The 22357-nt window shown below is 38.9% G+C and overlaps 1 protein-coding gene and 1 pseudogene across 7 annotated transcripts; one reads left to right on the plus strand and one right to left on the minus strand.

Moving 5' to 3' along the window:
• Window positions 1–7539: 7539 nt before the first annotated feature.
• On the minus strand, window positions 7540–10037 carry LOC149107519 (uncharacterized; annotated as a pseudogene).
• On the plus strand, window positions 10014–20310 carry LOC110048039 (nucleolar transcription factor 1-like). Of its 7 annotated transcripts, XM_089296832.1 has the most exons (4): window positions 10014–10811; window positions 11907–11963; window positions 13775–13829; window positions 17490–20310. In XM_089296832.1, the coding sequence occupies exons 1-4, from the start codon at window positions 10066–10068 to the stop codon at window positions 17523–17525; spliced, it is 894 nt and encodes a 297-aa protein (XP_089152958.1). In that variant the 5' UTR covers window positions 10014–10065; the 3' UTR covers window positions 17526–20310. The 7 variants fall into 7 exon arrangements, 5 of the variants coding, with proteins under 5 accessions (XP_089152958.1, XP_020609465.2, XP_089152954.1 ...); XM_020753806.2 differs by lacking the exon at window positions 13775–13829; XM_089296828.1 differs by lacking the exon at window positions 13775–13829 and having other exon boundaries at window positions 10014–10803.
• The last annotated feature ends 2047 nt before the right edge of the window (window positions 20311–22357 follow it).

The raw sequence follows: 22357 nt of genomic DNA on the forward strand, positions 1-22357 counted from the left end.
TCTCAAATCTTACTTTAGAAAACTTGGCTTCACGCCTGATGAAAAAGTGTGTTACTTGAAGCATTTTCGCAGTAAAATCAGCCATACATATCACAAATGCGATTGTCCGTCAGTAAAATGGTGAAGACGTGCATATAGTTGCTTTGTTGCTAAAGAGCAAAGGAACAAACTACATCTTCGGTATTTCTCTAGAATGACTCAACGCGGTTTTCGGCAAAGAAATTGCTGTATGGCTTTAGCTAACCTAGAAAATGCATATCCGTGTGACTCGTCCAATGTTCAACAGAGTTTTTCAAAAGCAAAGAAATGACATGGTTGAAACTGAAACAGCAACTGGTTTGTAATTTGCAGAGGAGCATTTGGTGTCGAATGATGTGAAAAGCGGTGGTTTAAGCTGTCTATGAAAATAAATTCAAACAATTTATAATGGTAACAGGACTGAGTGGAGTCCAATTCGGTCTGTAATCATACGAGTGATTAACAAAATCGGACGACCGCGAAGCGGGAGTCCGATTTGTTAATCACGAGTTACCAATTAATCATAACAATTACAATTTCCCACAAAAGTAAAAGTTTCATTTGATAAAGAGCTTTTTATTGTCATTTTGAATATCATAATTATAAAATATGGAGAACAGCTTGCAAAATGGCTGTCAAGTCTCTTTCAGTTCAAAACAGTCACCAGAGACTAAACCTCCACAATTTTACAAAGTCAGTCTCAGTCAGTGGTTACTATAGTGATTGTAATCAATGTTGTGATTGGTGGATTTAGTGGAGAGGACTTAAAATGATTGGCTCATGTAACTGTCCGATTACAGGTGTCTGATTACAGCCAACTGTCCGATTACACTGTCCGATTACATCTTTGCAGATTAATTAGAGCAAAATACAACAATTTATGCACCAATCACATTTGAGGAAATTGTAATTGTTATGATTAAGTTGTTTATCGGTCCGTTCATCAGAATCATAGCAACGCTACACATCGCTTTTAGTTGGCTTCCATTTCCTATTGGTCAAGTGCGTTCTCAAGTGTGGTGTAGACCATACTTGGCGGCGCACTTCGGCTTCTTTGATCTACGAACATTTCCATGGTCACTAAGTAAAGTCCAAGTAAGTACATTTTACCCCTTCACACTCAAAGTAGGTTCCAAGTGCACTTAGATTATAGTTGTAAGCTCTAGTGCGAAGCCAAATAATAAGTTTTGACCCAGGACACGTGACACTTTCTCCTCCAATCGCAAAACGTATTTGAGTTGGGAGGTATAACAATACATTTTATCCTTGATCGCAGAATTTCGAAACACTACAAATCAGGCAGATTTCAAATAAATCAACGCGATTTTGAATCACAGATCTCTATTACGATGGATCGCTACTTGTAGGCCATTATCTGTTTCAAACAAAGGCTATGAACTCCCCGGGGGGACCCCACATAAAACGGACGGGGGTGCTCGTCGTACCTTTGAGGGGTGAAAAAGAAGTTTTGGTACTTCTTAGGGTCAGCCTCAAAAGGTCCACAGAGGGAGCTTTTCCGATACCATTTAGGGTATTGAGCCGAAAAAAAAAGACGACTGATAAACTCTTGGTCTTCGGCCATCGTAGCTTGATTAAAAACATAGCAGAAACGGCGGTGATAAACATTTTAAAAACATGCATTTTATGAACTTAACGTTTCGTATGCTAGTCAACGTACATTTTCAAAAGTATACCCGTTAAATGTTTTGAAAAGCTATTTATACTGTATCAATGGAGGTCTGGAACCTAGACAGAAAACATCTGCAGTAGAAATTTAAGACTTTTCAAACGGAGACTGTCTAACGTGACACAATGGAAAAGCTTTTCTAATAAAGAAAGAGCTTTTCATTGCTGACAGGGTTGTGTAGTTTTAGAATTGGTGCTTCTTTAAGTCTTAAGCCACTCCCACAAAACAGGATCTTGGCAGTCTTGGTATCTCTTAGAGAATCTTTTCAAAATTTCCGACGAGCAACTCCGTCCTTTTCATATGGGAGTACCCAGGGTATGAGCTCTCTCTTTCGCTAAATCCAAGAAACCCATTTGCCCTTGTTAGCCCAGGCCGTGTAATCCTGCTTTTCTCGGACATCACAATTTAGCCGTAAACTGGAAAGGAAGGAGAAAAACGCACGTTGCCCCCTCCTTCCATCGTTCTCTCCCCTCCCCGTCTCTCCCATTTTACGCCAACTAGGCATTGAGTTCGTAGCAAGCGTGAAGCATGCTGGCCTTGAGAAAATAGGCGAGGAAAGAAAACGCTGAAGATGGGGGTAGGGTGGGGTTCTGATTGGGCAGACAAGGGCTCTCGCCCCAATTTTCGCGCAACCAGACTTCGCTGAATCGACGCCATGACGCTTGAGAAACGAACAAACCATCGATTGAGCGCTGAACGATTTTAAAACGTCGTTATGAATGCTGAAAAACACAGCAGTTTACTCAACAAAGTGCACCGCAACAGCGCACACAAAATGACGCGTACTGTCCAATTACCAGCATAACACGTACACTGTCCAATTAATGCTCAAATCGGGCTGCTGATAGCCAATCAAATTCAAGAATTTTGTTATATATGTAGTTTTGATTAATAGCAAAATTCTGTGATGGGGATTGTTTATCACGTGGAAGGAACCAGATTTTTTTGCATCTTTTCTAAAAGAAGTGTAAAAGTTTAATTTTCTGTTTGTGTCAAATTGTTAATTTTAACTGATGGGCTGTTGATGCTTTTCTAATGTTTTGTTTATTGTGGGAAGTAAAGCGTTGTTAATTTTCACTTAGTGTGAGAACTCAAATTGTACTTGATGCAAAGTTGAACAATTTTTTGCATCAGACCTGTCTGGTTTTTTTCAGCCATCTCCTTAGATAGTTGCAGTCATTGTTTAGTGATATTATTTTCTGGCAAACTTATTATGGAAGTTTCAACGGCCAATTTTATAGGTAGTCTACTAAGTTCATTTCTGGTTGCAACATTTGGGCTTTGTTTTTCAATGTTCACCCCAAGAAATTGTTTGCAAAAATACATGTGTGTATTTTTCAATACTGTCTTTTTTTTCAGCAGAGGTTCTGTTTGTGTCAAATTATTAATTTTGGCGGATGGGCTGTTAACACTTTTCTAATGTTATGTTTATTGTGGGAAGTAAAGTGTTGTTAATTTTCATGTAGTGTGATAGAACTTGAATTGTACTTGATGGAAAGTTGAACAACTTTTTTGCATCAGACCTGTCTGGTTTTATCTGCCATCTCCTTAGATAGCTGCAGTCATTTTTTAGCGATATTATTTTTTGGAAAACTCATTATGGAAGTTTCAACGGCCAATTTTATAGCTAGGCTACTAAGTTCATTTCTGGTTGCAACGTTTGGGCTTTGTTTTTTAATATTCACCCCAAGAAATTGTTTGCAAAAATACATGTGTGTTTTTCAATGTCGTCTTTCTCCCAGTAGGGGTTTCAATAAGTTTTTTTAGCAGGCAGGCATCGGGATTTGACAACTGGGCAGAAAAAAAATGCAAGACCTGAAGGGCCTTGCCGAGGTAGGGGGTCCGGGGGTGTGTCCCCTGGAACTTTTGAAATCCAAGACTTGCAGAGAAGAATTTTCCTGCAATTTGGAGCAAAAAATCAGTACTGTTTAATTGTCTACAGGAGAACATTGTTATTTTGCATAGTAAACTAAATCATATTTTGATGCCATATTTGATCAACAGATAAATCAGTTTTCATAATGGTTTACTGATTACCTAAAAAGGCGGTAGCACAAAAATTTCTATTCAGTATTCCATTATTTCCAGCTTGCTGTTAGTGAAAAAAAAGTGCCATTATAATAGCAAAGCACGCAAGTAGAGTTCTGCACTAATACTGAGACTTGTGTGATGTGCAAGTCGGCTTCTTTCCATCATTTTAAAAGAGAATCAATAGCACAGAATATTAAAGCTTTTTAATGTCTAGGACAATGATAAAACTGAACACGATATTATTTTTACATATGTAATTCAGTGCAAACAGGTTAAATTAATGTGTTATTGTCTGCTGTTAATAGAAGAATGAAACTTGAAACTTGAACCAGCAGGGAAGAAATTGGCTGACTGATTGAGATGATAATCTATAATTTTGTCGCTTCCCAGAGCCAGTTGAGCCAAGCTGAGAAATAATTGTATACTTCCTTCACACTTCAGAGGTGAAGAGCCAGAATTAGAAAAAAAGAACATTCTCAAGTATACTGTATTTTCAAATTTATTTGCTATTTTCTCTATAAATTTATAGCAACAAACAAACAAATGGCAATCGAATTTCATGGTCAATTTCAGACCATTTATTCTTATGGAGAAAAGGGGAAGTACATTTAATATTTCATTTATGCAAGAAAAAGGTTTTCAACACAAAGACAGTACTGATCAAAACAGGCTCTTTTGTTGAAGTTTCTATAAAGAAATAAATAATTCACTTGCCTAAGCAAAATTAGAAGCAAAACTCTTTTTACTCCTCACTTCACAGCACTTTTTAACATCCACAAAACATTGATAAACCCTTTCAATATATCATGACTCAAAGTTTATGTCACCCGAGACCACGTACCTTTGAATCTTTTCTCTGGCACAACAGAAAAATATTGAGTTATTTGCCATGTAATTTTGACGCATTTTATGTGGGCTTTCATGTGTAACATACATGTATGTTTCTGCAATGCATCATTGGGCAAATTTGAAGATACAAGGTCATACAAGGGAGATAATGCGTACTGTAGCCAGTAAAATCATGTTTTCTATGACTTGTAATAAGCTTAATATTTTAGAAGACTCTTAGCCTCAGGGAGATAGCATGGGACAGCAACAGCATGATATAAATTATTGATGAAGCAGCTGGGCAAAGTTTTGTTTACAGCCAGTCAATTTGCCTGGTGCCCAGCCCTTAATGAAACCCCTGCCCAGGTGTTCAAATTATCATCTTTATCGTATGTAACCCAGACTTCTGAACCATACAGAAGAATAGGAAGAAAAAGAGAATCAAAAAGTTTATTAGTGACATTGACGGATAATTTTGAGAAATCTAATTACAAATTGAATAGCATGGGCGAAATAATACAACCTTGCCGTACACCTTTCTGGTAGTCAAAAAATTCTGTCCTTTTATCAGTGCACTTAATTGAACATTTAGTTTTTCAATACAAGTTTTTAATCCTAAGGATCCCAACCCTAACCCTAACTAGAAGAACTGTAACCCCAAGGATCATCTACTGCTACCAATCTACTGAGAAGAGTTAAGACATGGGCACCATGTATGTTCCAGGAAGGACCCTCTGGCCCACTTTAAAGGGTTGCAAATGAGGATATTTGGCTTTTGATAATCTACTTTGCGAGAGTGGTACGTGTAGCAATCAGTACTTTAGTAAATTGCTCTGTTGTGAAATGAGTTCCTTCAATGAAATATGAAGGTGAATTAATCAACATGACACGAGCGTGGGACAAAGAAAAATTCTGAGTCCCGGACAGGAATCAAACCCATGACCTCCCGAACACCGGGCGGGCGCTCTATCCACTGAGCTACAAGAACTCATGGAGAACAAGGTCATTTAACTGAGTTCATATATGACAGGTGTCCTGCATACTGCTAGGATCAACGCTATTGAAGTCATCGTTAAAACCACACGTCACCCCTAAATCTCCCATACATTACTGATACTTAACCTATTTACTGCCATCAGTTGGGTGAGATGTGTGTACAAATGACACTGCTATTCAACTGATGCTTATAACTATTTCAAATTTAAAATGTAAACCTCTTAATTGAAAGTGCTGTTGACTTTTTTTCAGGTAGAATAGCTGACTGGACGAGGAACAGAACATGAACATGGGAAAAGATGAACTGAATGGTTTAAGGACCACCTGGTGAGTAAGAGCACCAGCTTTAGATATTTGTGACCCTCCATATGAAAACACGTCTTATGAAACATGGTAATTTGGGTGAAACCGGGTTTTAAAAGGGTTTCCAAAGGGTTTCAAACTCCTGATTCCTGAAACTTGTTTCCAAAGGGTTTCTAAAGAGTTTCCAAAGGGTTTCTAAAGAGTTTCAAAGGGTTTCTAAAGGGTTTCCAAAGGGTTTCCAAAGGGTTTCAAACTACTGAAACCGGGTTTCTAAAGGGTTTCCAAGGGGTTTGTAAAGAGTTTCCAAAGGGTCTCTAAAGAGTTTCAAAGGGTTTCCAAAGCATTTCCAAAGGGTTCCAATTTACTGAAACTGAAACCGGGTTTCTAAAGGGTTTCCAAGGGGTTTCTAATGAGTTTCCAAGCGTTTCCAAAGGGTTTGAAACTCCTTGAAACCCCTTGAAATCGGGTTTCTAAAGGGTTTCCAAAGGGCTTTTAAAAGCTTTAGCAACGGTTTTCAAAAGAGTTACCGAAGTGTTTTTTGTTGTTTTTAAGGCAATCCAAACGGGTTTCCTATCCTATGAAAGCTTTGAAACCCCTTGACGAAACGTTGCATGTACATGTAATGTAGTGTGACAGAGCGTCTTGAGTATTAGATTATACCTGCAATGCATTACTTTCTTTCATCTAAGTTTATTAATTTCTGTTATTAATTGTTTCCCAGTTAGCATGGGCTTAAAAACGTTTCTGTTTTAGAAAATGTACTGAGGTCAACAAAAATAATGAACCGTTCACTCTTGCGAAAACCTCACATCCAAGAGAACCCTATTTATACTCACCGAAAATTTTCATTCAGCATTTTCTGCACAACTAATTTTGCACACTTGTGCATACCGTGGTGCTCAGCGGCCTTACGCACACATGTAGCGGAGAAAAGATGGTGGAGCTAAATGAGAATGTTATAGACACCATTAGGCGCTGTGTGAGGAAAGAAATGCTAAATCTCAGAGGTGAAAGAACACACGGGAGACTTGGAACAGAAAACCTTTTGAACAGAACAAGGTCCTTGATCTGCGGCGTCTTCAGCGGCAAGAGAACTTCCAAGAGAGCGACCTAAACGATCTTTCAACAGAGCTCCAGGCCACACTCTTTGGCCACTAAAGAAGAAAAAAGGAGATAGCCCGGCTCTAGGCAACCCAATCCCAAAGAGTGTCCATTTACTCGAAAAAGCAACCCCTGATGATGACAATGATGGAGAAGGAGACTACAGTGGGCAAGGAACTAAATCATACCGAGAAAACATGGTGGTTCTGAAGGGTGAGTTCAACCTTATTCCAGGTCACCCCTAAAAGGTACCAAAATTTCATTTTGTGAACATGGCACAAATTCATTTTCACCCCTAACAGGCACCAATAATTCAAACAATATGGTCAATGGCATAACAAATACATCTATAATTGCCATCATTTTACAGATCAATAACCTTCAGTTCCAAAAAGGTACCGGAACAACTCAAGTGGCAGTCATTTTGGGTTTAGCACCCTAGACGGTACCAATCCACAAATTTTACTCCCAAAAAAGTACAATGAGCAGTCCCATCATATTTATGAGAAGTCCCCCTGGGGTTCCAGACATAAATTGTCAGCAATGAGTATCTTTATGTTACTATGAACGGATTACTAATCACTTGCAACCATTCGATTGCATACAAAGTCAAGTGCTTGTTGATACAAGTCAATCCCATAGAAATTTGATTCTTGCAATGGACCTAGTACATGTTGAAGCTGCTCGAGGGCATCTTGGGTTATATCAAGGGCTACATCATCAACATTAACAGAAGAAAGACTGTCATCACTAGGGTGGGGGGCATGTGAATCATAACCATACCATTCCAGGTCGTCGTTGCTGACTGCTGACTCTGCTACTGTACATCTGCAACTGCATTAAGGTCACAATTCCGGTGGTCAATCATTCCGTTGCTCCAGATTCTCATAGGTGTCCAGTTCCTCTCTGTTCTAATTGGATGAAGATTCCAAGCTGATGTAAAGCTTTCAAGAGCTCTGTTTATTCTTGGCAGAAAAATGAATTGAAGAACAAACAAATGAATATCATTATTTCTATCAAGAATGCCAGCTTCTTCCATAGATTGGAAGGTATAATAGAACATGTGGGTCACAGCACGGAAAACATCTCTCCAGAGCCGTTCAATACGCTGATTCTGTGTTGAAGTTCCAGCAATGTAGATTCCTCTATTGGTTCCTCTGACGTCTTCCATCAGGGCCCACACAAGCACATTTTCACCACCATAATCAGTGCGGACTCGTGATGGTCACTCGTAATTCTGTGTCGCTGATAAGAAAACTTCTCTGACTGTCTCACTTCTGTTGTTTGTTGAGCACTTTAAGAAAAAGATAAGACGAGAGAAACCGTCTATCCCCCCGTAGATGACAAACCCCCACAATACCAAGCTGTGATGGCCATCGATGTGCCATAAGCTATTTGGACCAGGTACTGAATAGGTGCGCCTGGAGACCACCACTGCCCAACAAATTCTGGAGTTCTCTGGATCAACACGAGCAATGCTTGCTCTTATTCTATCACGCTGCACCCGTAAGCTGAGTGAGCGAAGGTGCCCTGACATCAACGAATACCCAACCAAGTTTCCGTGTGTCCTCATGAACTGCCTCACTGTGTTATCCAGCTGCTCATCGGATAAGGGGGAAAACCCTGTAACTTCCTGCAGTCCATACTCAGCAACACGCCACTGCAAAGTCCAATGTGATACTAGAAGTATTCTAGTTATTTCAGTCCAGCAAAGGCCCAACGATCGAAGATTGAGCAGAACGTCTTCTGGTACATCAAGCCTCAGTCGACCTCTGTCTCCATTTCTTTCCACTTTCGGACCGACAAGTGAATACAGAGCGAGATGGGAGCACGTCGAAGAGTTGCTACCGATCCACTGCCTATGCAACTGGTGAACGTTTCTGACAATTTCCTACATTACCATTCTGGTCTCTGAGAGAAATGGTAATATGGTTTGGAGCGCCTGTATAACATACTCCAGCCTTATCTGGACTGCTTCCCGACAGTCAGAATCACTTGTTTCCCATAAGGCTTCACGTTCATCAAGGAGGTCAACTGCAGCTCCAAAGAAGAGTTGCCAATTCGATGGTTCGGATCGTTCACCTACGGCAGCCCAGAAAGGTCACCTACCATTTTTATTTTTTTAATGTTTGTTTTAATTTTTGTTTTCATTTTCGTTTTTTGTTTTTTTTTTAAATTTCTGTTTCCGTTTTTGTTTTTTGTCTTTTAATTTTTGTTTTCGTTTTTGTTTTGTTAATTTTTGTGTTTGTGTTTGTTTTTAATTTTTGTTTCCGTTTTTGTTTCTTAAAATTTTGTTTTTGTTTTTGTTTTTGTTTTTCATTGTCATCTTTTTTTTCTGTTCAAAAAAAAAGAAATAAAAACGCAAACAAAAATTAAAAACAAAAACAAAAATTAACAAAACAAAAACGAAAATAAAAATTACAAAACAAAAGCGGAAACAAAAACATGGCCGTAGAGTTTATAGTAACCGATGCGTGACTACACTTGACGGCCAAAAGATCACACAACGCTCATGTCATGGATACTGCGAGCAAAGCATGATGGTCTACACTCACTGATTTTGTTTTGGCCTTTTGCAATTTTGTTTTCGTTTTCGTTTTTGTTTTTATTTTTGTTTCCGTGTTTGTTTTTTTGTTTTTTGTTTTTCTTTTTTTGTTAATTTTTGTTTGCGTTTTTATTTCGTTTTTTTGAACAGAAAAAAAAGATGACAATGAAAAACAAAAACAAAACAAAAACAAAAATTTAAGAAACAAAAATTAAAACCAAAAACAAACACAAAAATTAACAAAACAAAAACAAAAACAAAAATTAAAACCAAAAACAAACACAAAAATTAACAAAACAAAAACGAAAACAAAAATTGAAAAACAAAAAACAAAAACGGAAACAAAAATTAAAAAAACAAAAATTAAAAGACAAAAATCAAAAACGGAAACAAAAAGTAAGAAAACAAAAAATGTACATGAAAACAAAAATTAAAACGAACATTAAAAAAATAAAAATGGTAGGTGGCCCTTCTGGGCTGCCGTAGTCAATCAGTACTTCGCGCACCGTTGAGCCTGGAACCGAACATCAGCGACCGCGTCAGGTCCGCGTCTAAAATGGCGGCTGTTATTGGTGAAAACGTGGTCGAAGAAACGAAGGCAAAAGCTAAAGTTTGGACGCAAGATCAGGAGCTGACGCTATTGCAAAATATGGAAAATCACTTGCAAAGTACTGAAAGAGTGAGAGATATTTACGTTAAGGACATCGTGTGGAGTAAAATTGCGTTTGAAGACTTTGACGAACATGATGTCCATAAACGTTGGAATGCCTTAACCTCCAAGATTCGTAAAATGAGAACAGCAAAAGAGATTTTAGATGATGCTAAAATAAAGGTGGCTGACAAGGAGGATGACGTGAAGTCCAGGAAGAGGAAAAGAGACGACAAAGATCCCGCTTTCCCGAAAACGCCGCTCACCTCTTACCTCATCTTTTGTGCGGAGAAGCGGCCTCGTTTAGCTCAGAAATACACAGACCTCGGCAGTAAAGAACTGATGAAAAAATTAGCCAAGAAATGGCAAAAGCTCAGTGACCAGAAGAAACAAAAATATCAGGATATTTACTGGGAAAATAGGAAGAAATATGATCACGACATCACACAGTATTTTATTGAGCACTATCCAGATGAAAGGCCACCGAAAACAGCTTTTGAGCTCTGGTCTGAGAGCAAGGAAAAAGAGATGAAGAAAGATCGTCCGGATATGTCTCAGAAGAAGTTAAATAAGAAAGTAAAGAAATATTGGGAGAAACTAGAAGAGAGCAAAAAAGAAAAATGGGAAAAGAAAGCAAAGCGTGAGGTAACAAGGTATATTAAAAAAATGAAAAAGAAGGTATAAGATTTTTAAAAAAAGTGAAAGGAGGGTATCCGCTGGTTTCACTACCTGTCGAGTCCAGAACGTTTGACTTCACTACGTGTTCACTACCCACAACTTCCACCTCACTGCCTATTTAGTTTGCATTGTTTATTATCAATAAAACTAAAACTTAGTGAAACAAAAATAAAATGTATAGACCCAAGACTTCACACACATATGGATTATTCCTCTTTCTCTCATCCACTGCCAAGCCAAACTCGGTTAGCTGAGGTAGCAAACTTGACCTGTGGATAGCGAACATGTAGCAAACTCAAACCTTGCGAACTTGGCAGGTAGCAAAACCTGTGTAAATCAATAGAAGGAAGAGATGACTAAATGTCACCAAAGGCTGTCCAGGTTTTGCATACATTCCAGGTGATATTGTGATTTTGGGAAAATACACAAAAATTGCTCTATTGAAATGGTATGTTTTGAAATGATCTTAATAATTTTGACTTATCTTTTGTCTGTCTTGTCTTAATTTAATGTTTCTTTATTCCTGGAGCCAGTTTAAAGCCATTTAGGAGACCTATGCTTTCTGGGATTTTGCTCCCTAATCTGGCTTTAGGAACAGTGAAATGTTAATATTATGCTGTAAATTATGTCAGACATACAGCAAGTCACATCTAGAGAAACTCTTTTTGAAATATATCGCATTTAGGGCAATTTTTGTGAATTTTCATACATTGTCTAAAATGGCTGATCTGAACACAGGGGGCCCACACAAGCGGCGTGTCTGTTTGTATGTTCGAAATATAAAGAAATGTATGGGAATATTGAAGATTCTTAATATCATAAACTTATATCAAGTAATGTCTATGTTAAAGCCCGAGATAAACTTCAACCTATCTCAGTTGTTGTGTATTGTTGTTTCTGCAGTTCAAAATGGCGAATTTGAGCGATTTGGTGGATTTTGTGCTGTTTGCTCCACACTGATTGGATGATGCTAAACAATGCATCCAATCAGTATGGAACAAACAGTGTGATGGTTGCTCCTTGGCACACAAAATCCCAGCTGCTGCTAACTCATAACATTGATCCTTTAGATCTTACCCCTTTCATCAATCTCACTCCCAGAGGTCACAGTCATTTTGGTTTGGAAGGTGAGCCAGCATTAATTACAGCAAATACTCTTTGCACACATGTCCAGAAACTGGAAACAGTGAAACTGGGACCAGGATTTTCTGACTTTGGTTTTTGATTTTGCCCAGAGTGTTGAGTATTTGGCCACTGCTGAGTGAGAACATGCAGGCTTTGAGGATGAGATTGGTCTTTCATTGGATTGTTCATACAAGCAGATCTCTATACCCAGTGGTGACAGAGCTCCCTATGCTATGGCAAAAACTTGAAATTCAGAAACAGAAAATCCAGGTTCCATTCATCCTCAGAGGCCCAGGTAGTTAGTTGGGGCAGAAGGAAATAAATCAGGCAAAAATTGAAGCTTCAAAGGTTTACAAGTAAGGTGGGAACTTGTGAACCTTCAACACTTCAATGTTTACCTGAACCATTTCCTCCCACCCCAGCTAACTGCCCCTGGGTTTCCAAGGATGTGTTCAAGTTTGATTGGACTGATGTATTCAACTTTGATAGTGTTTTCTCAACATTTGTAGGGAGAGCAACCAGCTAATGTTGGCTTATCCTAGTGGGTTCTCTAAGACCAAAACATTTAAAGGAATGTATCAAGCTTAATTGAAATTTCCCGAGGGTTGGGGGTTCTTGGAAAAATCCTTCCCATGGGGAAGGTTATGGATAGTTTCTGGAACTACACATTGTGTGAATGATGCATCATTAATAGTATATATTTAGTTATCTATTTATATGTTCATTTATTTAGTTATTTATTTATTGATATATCGCACGATGAGACATGGGACTTTAAAATTATATTTTGCGGTATCATTATTCAGTACTCGCTTTGAGTCAAAAGCTTCAAAGCCAAAACAAACCAAAAGAGAAACAAGAAGCTCAGCAATCTTTAAACTGGGCCTGGCTGCTTGGCCACCAAACAAACCACTTTTTGCATGGAAGTCATGGCATGACACCGCAAAATCCAAGCGAGTTTAAACATAAAATCCAAACCTTAATGCGAGATATGGCCAGCCATAGAAGGGGCCAAACACTCGGTAAGGATATTTGCTATTATATGGCAAGGTGGGCTTGAGGAAAATCCAAGCGAATAGATTGGTTCACAGTAGCATGCGCACTACGAACATTATTTTGCGTTTCTAAGCGATGTGTTGCTAAGCAACGGCTTTGCTGAAAGTTGATTTATGACTTGAAACAAGAACAATCCAAGTGAACAATCCAAGACGGAAAGTTTGTAGCGGCCATAGAATCGATCTTGTAGCAATGAAATGTTTTTCTTTTTATGGTACCCGTTACATTTTTTCCTGTCACCTCCCCAGTAAGTAAACATTTGCGTATCTCATAAAAACCATTTTTGGTATGTTTTTAATAACAAAATCGTTGCAACAGCACTTTTAGCTTCTCTGACAGTCTTTCTTTGTTTCAACTAAAATACAGTCTAAATATCTTTTGCTCACACCCAAAAACTAATTCACCAGCCAGTAAGAATAGGGATAGCTGAACCCACTCACCACCATTCTCGTCTTTAGACTTTACTTTAGTATAGGGTAGAAAAATTCAGTTGAACTAGCTCTGGTATAGACTAGGGGTTCCAGGGTCCAAGCGGCACATCCCCACCCAGAAATTCCCAAAATACCTCCCCCGGGGGCCGCACTCCTTTTGGTCAGGAGCGCGACCTCTGGGGACGAGAATAGAGTAATGGAGTAAGGGCCTGGGAACAAGGGTACTTCCCACGATCCTCTTGTAATGATAGAACGCTTTTAAAAGTATAAAAGATGCGAACGATCACAACGGAGTTTTCAAACTCAACAGTTATTATGACTTACAGTGGGAAGAGCCACCAAAATTGCCGTTCGAGAGACAAATATACTGCTACGGTCAAGGTAAGAAGTACAAATCTTATTTGGTTTGAAGAGATCAGGGTTTTACTAAGGTACTAAACAGTCCGACTCGGCGAGGATGTTCTCTGACTAATTACTGTACCGCAGTGGAAACCTCGATTTGTCAGATATCCAGGGAAAGAAAGCTGTTCTAATAGTGAGATTCCATAAACTGGGGGTAAAGCAGTTTCGAAAAATCTAGGGGTCTTCACAGCGGTCGTACAAGAATTCTTACAGAAAGCTATCACATGAAACGAAAATTATTATCCATTGGGCTAATCAATGCAAACTAAATGAAACGATTAATCTCGATTTTGCCCCAAAATCAAACGAAATCGATCGAACACATTTTGTTTTTGTGAGTTCGATTTCCGAAATCGATACCCTGCGAGACAGGACAGACAGAGATTCCCTTTTGAGTTCTCTTTCACGAAATCAAAGTGAACTTCACCTCACAGTTCTTTCTCGTCTCGCATCGAGCAGAAAGAGAATTTTGCTCGAGTTTTGTTTGGAGCTCAAAATAAAGAGTGTAATTAAGCTGAACTTAAATATGGTCTCATAGAAATGCTAACTTATTATGCTATGCTCAAGTTAACAAATTAAAGTGAGTGCTCACAAGAAGTAATTAATCTAATAAGCAGGGGGAGAGCTGGTGCTTGCTACTGGGGCTGGGGAAAGTGAGAGTATAATTGGCTATGATATTTTACTTGCAGCATGTTGAAAATCACTGTGAAACTACTGAAGATAATTAAACATACTGTCAGGAACACAACTTACAGTAAAGCATTATTAAGATTTTGCCTCATCATGCAAATTACATGTATTGCAAAACTTTTGATGGCATCAAAAATGGCTGAATCTGACTAGGGTGCTTTGATGGTGAACATGCTAAGTTTGTTGTTGGCCCTTGCCTTGCACCAAGGATTTTCCTCCTGGTACTCTGGTTTTCCTCTCTCCACAAAAACCAGCACTCCAAATTCCAATTCAACCAGGAAAGAGGACCCATTTGAAAACCAGCTAAGGCTCATGTGGCTTTAAGCTTCCTCTCTTAAAATATTGTAATCAATTTATTTGTTTATTTATGCGTCAGTCAATTCCAGCAGTGCCCATCCCCCCCCCCCCCCCCCCCCGGGCTAACCCCTGGGCATTAGCATTTTTTTTTTAATAAATGGGCAAATTCCCCGGGGTGGGGACATATAAGCTGACTAAATGCCCCAGGGTGGGGGCGAAGAAAGAGGGCAAATGCCCGGCCCCCGGGATCATCGCCTTCCAACACCTCTGCAGTTTTTTTTATTAATCAGTGAATAAAACGTTCAACTGTTCAGTATTTTAATGCAATGGTAAGACTTCAAGGACAACAGTTATGTTTTAGCTGATTCTGATTATATTTTATATTTCTTTATATTTGTTGTTAACAGTTTGCTAGAGGATAGCTGGGATCACGTCAGACGTGCCTTCAGCCGCGAGTGATGATAGGTGCCTGTTTTCGCAGGCTACTTTTTCGGTAAAGAATCAACACATTTTAAACGACGATCCATTACATTTTAAGCTCGTAAGATCTGTCTTGAAGATCGCCTCATTTGAATTCGCAAACCTTAAATATTTTAACTCCACTTTCATGAATCTAAAAAATGCTAGGCTAGTTTTGAATGTGAAATGCAAAATAGTCGTGTTCACATCAGTGATTGTTTTGTGATAAACAAAATATAGTTCACCTTGTCGCTTATATTTATATGCTTACAAGTAATGAAGAAATATCTAAAATTGAGAAAACACACCTTTAAAACATCTACAAGTTTCTCTAGTCCCTGATGGACAAGTCATTGTTTGACAAATGCCTCGTCTTTCCCGATGAACTCATCCATGGCACTTTCGAAAACGTGTGTGTCAAATGCCTGGGGGTCGCCCTGGGGTATACATATGCCCAGCCCCCGGGCCACGATAAAATTGCAGATGCCCCACCCCTGGGACTGACAATGCGAGCAAATGCCCTGCGGTTGCCAGGGGGGGGGGGGGCGGCACTGCTGGAATTGACTGATGCATTATTTAATTGGCTCAAAAACGTTTTGTCACAAGGCCTACAATCCTTGCAGTGAGCAGTCTAATAGGTACAAAGAACTAAAGGTTTTCTTTATCTTTTATTGTGCTTTATTGAATTCATACATCTTCTTTTTCCATTTAGTGAAATTGTTCCAAGGAATGAATACATACTTTTGCCAACTCTCTGTCTCCTGCTGTATGTGTCACCATATCTCCCAGATAAAAGTGGCTAATTAGCTCTTCTGTATTATAAGGCTAAAATCAAGCCCTAACGTTTCCTAAAATCCAGAAAAGAAAACTTATTTAACAATTATTTATAGTATTTCAAGGCCATATAATGATTATTATGGTTTCTGACAGCATTTTTGTTCACCAGAGATTTTTTCCTTCATAAGATCAACCGCAACAAAAGTTATGTGGGGACTGGGGCAATTTATGTATGGCTACAACATTATTACTGTACATTTTTCTGTTTTTAGTGTAAACATGACCCCATAAGCACACCTATTGCTTTAAACTAAATCATGCATAAATAAAGGATTGTTGTTGTTAGTGAGGGTGGGGGATAGGGTCACTTAATGAAAAAGAGAAAGTCTCCACTCCAGATTTCAGGTCTCCTGAGTCGAGGTTAGCATCTATCACTATGGGAATCAGGTGCTTATTTGTGAATCAAATATCCCTGTCAGCCAGGAAGGCGACCATTTGTATGCCTTTTGAATAGTATGTTGTATGTACTAGCTGCTAATCGCTCTGAAACAGATGTTAAGTCCTGCTTGTCCTGCATGTAAGCTTTTGCAGAATACTTTTGTTGACCATGGATATTGACAGATAACCTTAGGTTGTTAGACGCAATATACCTCTTAACACTAACAAACTTGTACCATGGTTAAGTACATATGTGTACAATGTAACTGCACTTCAGTAAATCAAAACCTTGTTAAATGCTCAATTGTAATAATAAAACATGGTATTACTAATCAGTACATAATTATTTTCTATTTCAATCCCCTCCTAATGTAAAATGCAGCTGTCATATTTCAATGCATGTATGCTCCTCTACTTTCTTTGAACATCCACTGATAGCACGCAGGGAACTTGTTAATTCCAGTAGTGTGATGACTACAACATCTTCACCCTTAAAACTTGACATGGTGTTATGTAATTTAACAGTATAAGTTAATGTTCAGTCTTCTCCCTGTATTTTGTCACAAATAATATATACAAAGACATACACTAAGAAGTATTCAAAATGATGATTTGAATGTTGGCTGCATGTTGCAAATGTAATGGCTCTGTTTGCAGATCATGCTTGAATGTAATGCTTTAGACACATTATTAACTTGTGTATCAAAACAACCAATTGCATGCCGAAGTAGTGAATTTCTCCCTCTATTGCTGGATGAACAAAGCTGTGTTTCAAAAGTGAAGGTTTTGTCCACAATTATGCTGAAGCATTACCTAATCCTTCCTCTCCTCTACCCGGTAATGACCTTTAAATATCAATCCATTACCAGCCATAGTTACATTACAGTTACATGTACATGTGGGGTATTTTGCAGTTTGGGCTCAAAGTAATTACTATTATAATGTAGTTGTCTTCAATTATTTTTCATTTATATGCAGGTAATTCCAGCAGCATCATGTACAGAAGACCACTGAGTTTCATTAGTCACCATATCACCACAAGATAAGCCAAGAACAGTGAAACTTTTATCAAGCAGTCACCCCATGGGACCTGCTCTTGAATCTCAAGACTAATAGTAGAGGTGTCCATTGAATTCATGTTACTTAATGTTAAAAAGGTTTAGAATTCACTGACTGAAAGGCTGTGTGTGTCTGCTTTTTTAAAAATTCAGGTTTTAAATTACTGTGAATATCAAACACTTAAAACTACATAAATTTAAGATGCATCTAATATTATTTTCTTAATGCATTTTTCAATTTTAAAAGTCATTATTGAAGGGCTAGCCTAGCCCAATGCAATCCTTAAACGAATTGGAGTCAATCAGGTACTAATTATGTAATTTTTGAGAAATACATGTAATTATACAAAATTATTAAAGTTTAATTTTTAGTTACCCTTTTCAGTGTTATGTGCATAGCAACTATCTTTCAACATGCTATGTAACCTGGCCTATGTCAAAAATGTAAGCACAACTGACTTCTTTACAGTTGAACTCAACTTTTGGTCATGAAAGATGGATTTATTTGACAACGAACTAAGGCTAGGAGTATCAAAAAAACTTTCTGTGAGAGACAAATCAACTGTTTTAAATTTTACATCTTTTGAGTATTTACTGAGCGGTAGCAGCAGCAATTCTATGGGGAGTGACCATTGAGAGCTGATTGGCTACACTAAAATCATTTGTCTGAATTATCCCGTAAATCAGGTAATTAACATGCAAAGTCCACATTTTCATTCATTTGGAGTCATTAAGTATCATTTATTTGTCATGTGTTCTGCTAATAGTAGCATGTCAAAAGATGGCATGTTGAAAGATAGTCGAACGATGTCTCCTACGCATGTGACACTGAAAGCGGGTGTAAAGCCAATTTTAGTGCTGGATGGGTATGTTAATTTTGCTTTATGACTGGCCCCATGGGAAACAGTGAGTTTTGTTTCTCCTAGCCTCAACCCTGCCTTGGGAAGCGTTGAGGGTCTTGCCCAGGGAGGGGGGGGGGGGGGGGAGAGGAGGGTGGGTACCTCAATATATAAAAAATGGGGTTGCTCATCATACATGTACCTTTAAGCGGATAAAAAAAAGTGGTTTTGTTACCTGGCCTCTTAGGGTGCTAATAGCCTCAAAGGGTCCACAGTGTGAGCTTTTGTGGTACCCTTTAGAGTATTGAGCCAAAAAAATATGACAGGAGATTAATAATATTGTTGTTTGGTACCTAATAGGGGTGAAAAAAATAAAAGCAACACCTACAGAACAGGATTTTGGTACCTTTTGGGGGTTCTTTTCAACATTTCCAACAAGAACCCCCATCCTTTCTATATGGGAGTGCTTCCCCTGCAAGCCTTGGGGGAACAATCAAAACTGACTGATTCCTGTCAGGCTCCCAGTAGGATCACAACCTTGTCATGGTCGGGGGCTTGTGTCTCAGTGACCCTGAGAGCTATGCTGGTAGGAGATTTTGTTTCCAGGTCGGGCCACCCAAGCCAGACAGGTCAAAGGGAAGAGGCCTGACAAAAAGTGATCCACTACTGGCCCTCCAGGTTTGGGGGTGGAAAACAGGGTTAACAACCCAGTCCCATAGAAAGGTATTTGTTATGGAAGCAGTTTCCTATGGGGTCCAAGCCATTATTAAAGTGCTTTAATTTATATATGTATTATCCCACTCACTGAAAGGTCTTATTTATGTTAAAATGCCATTAAATTAGTAAAATTATTTCAGTCATAACAATTTTGAAATCTTCATGCAGAATGTCCTTGAAATTTGATAATTTGATATTCAAATCAAATAGAATAATAGAATGTAAAATCTTGGAAACCTTCCTGAATATAATTAGTCTGCTAAGTCATTTTCCTAAAATCTGTGACATCCCACTAACTTATAAATGGCTTCATTTCAAGCTAACTGATATATACATACATGTACATATGACAGGGTTTGTATGTGTCCTGGAAAACCTGGAAAGTCCTGGAATTCTATTGTGGCATTTTCCAGGACTGAAAAGTCTTGGAAAAAGGCTGCTGGTCCTGGAAAGTTCTGGAAATCTATTAAACTCAAGTAAAAAAAATCTGAAATGTATGGCTGACAGTAAGGAGAATTAACATTGAGATCTTGGGAGTGAAAGGGTTAATGTGAATTTTAGAGTCCTGGAAAAATCAGTCTGAGTCCTGGAAAAGTCCTGGAAATTTGTCTCTAAAAAACGGTATGAACCCTGCATTGTGAGTGATCCAAAATCTGAAGTTATGCAATTGCCGCTGGCATGATTTTTGTTTTGTTTCATTTAACGAAACAAGAAACGGACAATATTATCCCAATGTCTTTGTCCTCCTTTCAGTCAGTATATACAGAGAGATTTTTCTCAATGACCTAATGTGGAAACCCAGAGAGGCTTTATTAGGGGTTTTTGGGATACAAGATATTTACAATAGGTGAAAAATTAATGCTATTAATTAATTTTGCTATTGGAAATTAACAGAATATTGTATATTTAGGCCAAACATCAATGGAATGTGGGATACACTGACCTTAAATATGCCTACCCCCCCCCCCTTTCCCTAATGGGGCATCAGTAGAATTCCAAGTTAATTTTAAATAGAGATTTGTATATGCTGTTTTCAGTTAAAAGCCTTTTTAAAAAGGAGATTGTGGGCAGGAATGGAAGTAACTAGTGTTGGGTTTTCGCTCATTGTTAAATCTTGTTCACTTGGCTTAACTCCGACATTGTGATTTATGAAATTTTGTGAAATAAATAATTTGTATGTATGTATGTGCAGTGTGTATTTATTGATGAACAACTGACGAGTGTTTTCGGTTATTCTTTTTTCCTCGCTAAAACCTTGGTGGTGTTAGGGTTTGTGGGGGGTTGTTTAATCTGTTACACAAAAAAGCAACACTTTTCCCTTAGACTAAGAATTTTACCGACTTGTGGGGACGCAACTTGTGTATATTTTTTACCAACTTGTGGGGACCTCTTAAATGACCCCAGTTATATGGTTTAGAAGCCAAAAAAACAGATTTAAGAGGACTTTTTTCGCGGGGACACGAAAATGTCACCATAATTTGAACAGACCCCACTTTGCTGGTGTGTATTCATATGAATGTCCCCGTAAGTGTGCAGCGGTGAGCACTGATAGAGTAGCCGAGACCGCCTTACGCGCCTCGTGATTTTCAGCATTTTTTGCTCGATTTGCCGGAACTTGGGAGATATTTTCCAGTCCCAGGGACTCTAAACTAACTCCTGCTGGCCTTGGTTTTCAGTGAAATGGACAGAGGAAAAATGTTCGAAGGCTGAGTTTCGAGCTTCTAGGCCGAAATGTAGCCCGTTTTCATTTTAAGGCTGAAAAAGTAGCCAGGACCGCCTTACGCGCGGCGTAATTTTGACCTACTCTAGGTCGATTTCCAGGAACTTGGCGGATATTTTCCAGTCCTGGATTCTCTAAACTGACTCGTGATGGTCTTGGTTTTCAGTGAAATGGGCAGAGGAAAATATTTAAACGTTGGATTTTGAGCTTCTAGGCCGAAATATAGCGCCACTTCATTTTAAGAAGCGGGGGGGGGGGGGGGGGGAGTTGGACCTGACACACACTAGGGAACTCGCGAACTAATGGACAAGGGGAGACGTGAAAAGAGGCAAGAGATAACCAAATTAAACTGATGATCAAATTTACTAGGAGTAGCGTATTGAAAAAAAAAATTAGATACAGTTAAAGCTCTGGGAGTGGCGCCAAAACAAGGAATACGGAAAGCGGGGTTGGGGGAGGAACACAACCGGGAAACATCAAGTTAATGAACACAGAGACTGAAGAAAATTCTCGTAAGTAGTTAATACAGGATGTAAAAGACGATGCAAGCTGAACTTCATGACCAAACTCGGAAGGAAACGCGTTAGAGAATTGGAACAGGAAAGGACAGTCAATGTAACGTCTGGAGAAAGCGCTTAAAGTAGGGAGAAACTGCGACGTTAACACGAAGCCTGAGGAACTGAATTTTTCCGCGTTTTGAAAATTAGTGGGAAAGTATTCTCTCGTCAGTATGAATGATCAAGGGATCTGTATAGAGTTTTTAGGAGTATGTGTATTCTAATTCTTCTTCTTGGCCCGAGAAGTATGGGATCATCTGTTCGCACCCGAGATGCATGGGACTACATGCGTGGAAACTTAAAGCCTCAGAGTGTGGGACCATCTTTGCCCAAAATTGTAGAGTGGCTATTATTGTTATTTTTTTTTATACAAAAAAGTGGCCGTTGTAGAGAGGTGGCCGTTAGCGGTAGGTTCTACTGTACTCGTGGTTCGCACATGTCGTACCGTTAATTTTGCTTAACGGATTGATAGAGGAAAATTGACATTCTTTGCAATCTAGTGGGTTTACGGAGGCGGCTGAATACAGAGGTGAACAGGATTTCAGCTAGCCTGTGAATACTGTTGCCTCTGATACCATATAACTCAGCATACTCTGAAAAGGTCATTTATTTTTTTCCCCAGGATCCGAGCCTATTAGGGGAAGAAACAAACGCGCCGCAAAACTTGATGCTGACACTTTCATGGTATTCCTTTCAACAGTTTCCTACAATCAAACAAACAAGCAGTCATCCAGGAATTCGTCAGTTGGAATTATTTGCGGTTCTGCATTTATAATGTTCGCAAGAAGATGAGCGGAAGTTTTTCGTGTCTTGTTGAATAACTAAACCTTAAACTCTTTGATAATGGTGGAATTTGGTGATCCACAGTTGTTGGGGACGGCTTGCCCTCCCCCAACCCTTCCACCCGCTGCGCAGACAACCCCTCTCCCCCCCTCTCTCTCCTGTCTGCCAACCG

Source organism: Orbicella faveolata, unplaced genomic scaffold (genome assembly GCF_042242905.1).
Source record: "Orbicella faveolata isolate gen_17 unplaced genomic scaffold, um_ofav_v1 contig_27, whole genome shotgun sequence".
Taxonomy (NCBI): Eukaryota; Metazoa; Cnidaria; class Anthozoa; order Scleractinia; family Merulinidae; genus Orbicella; species Orbicella faveolata.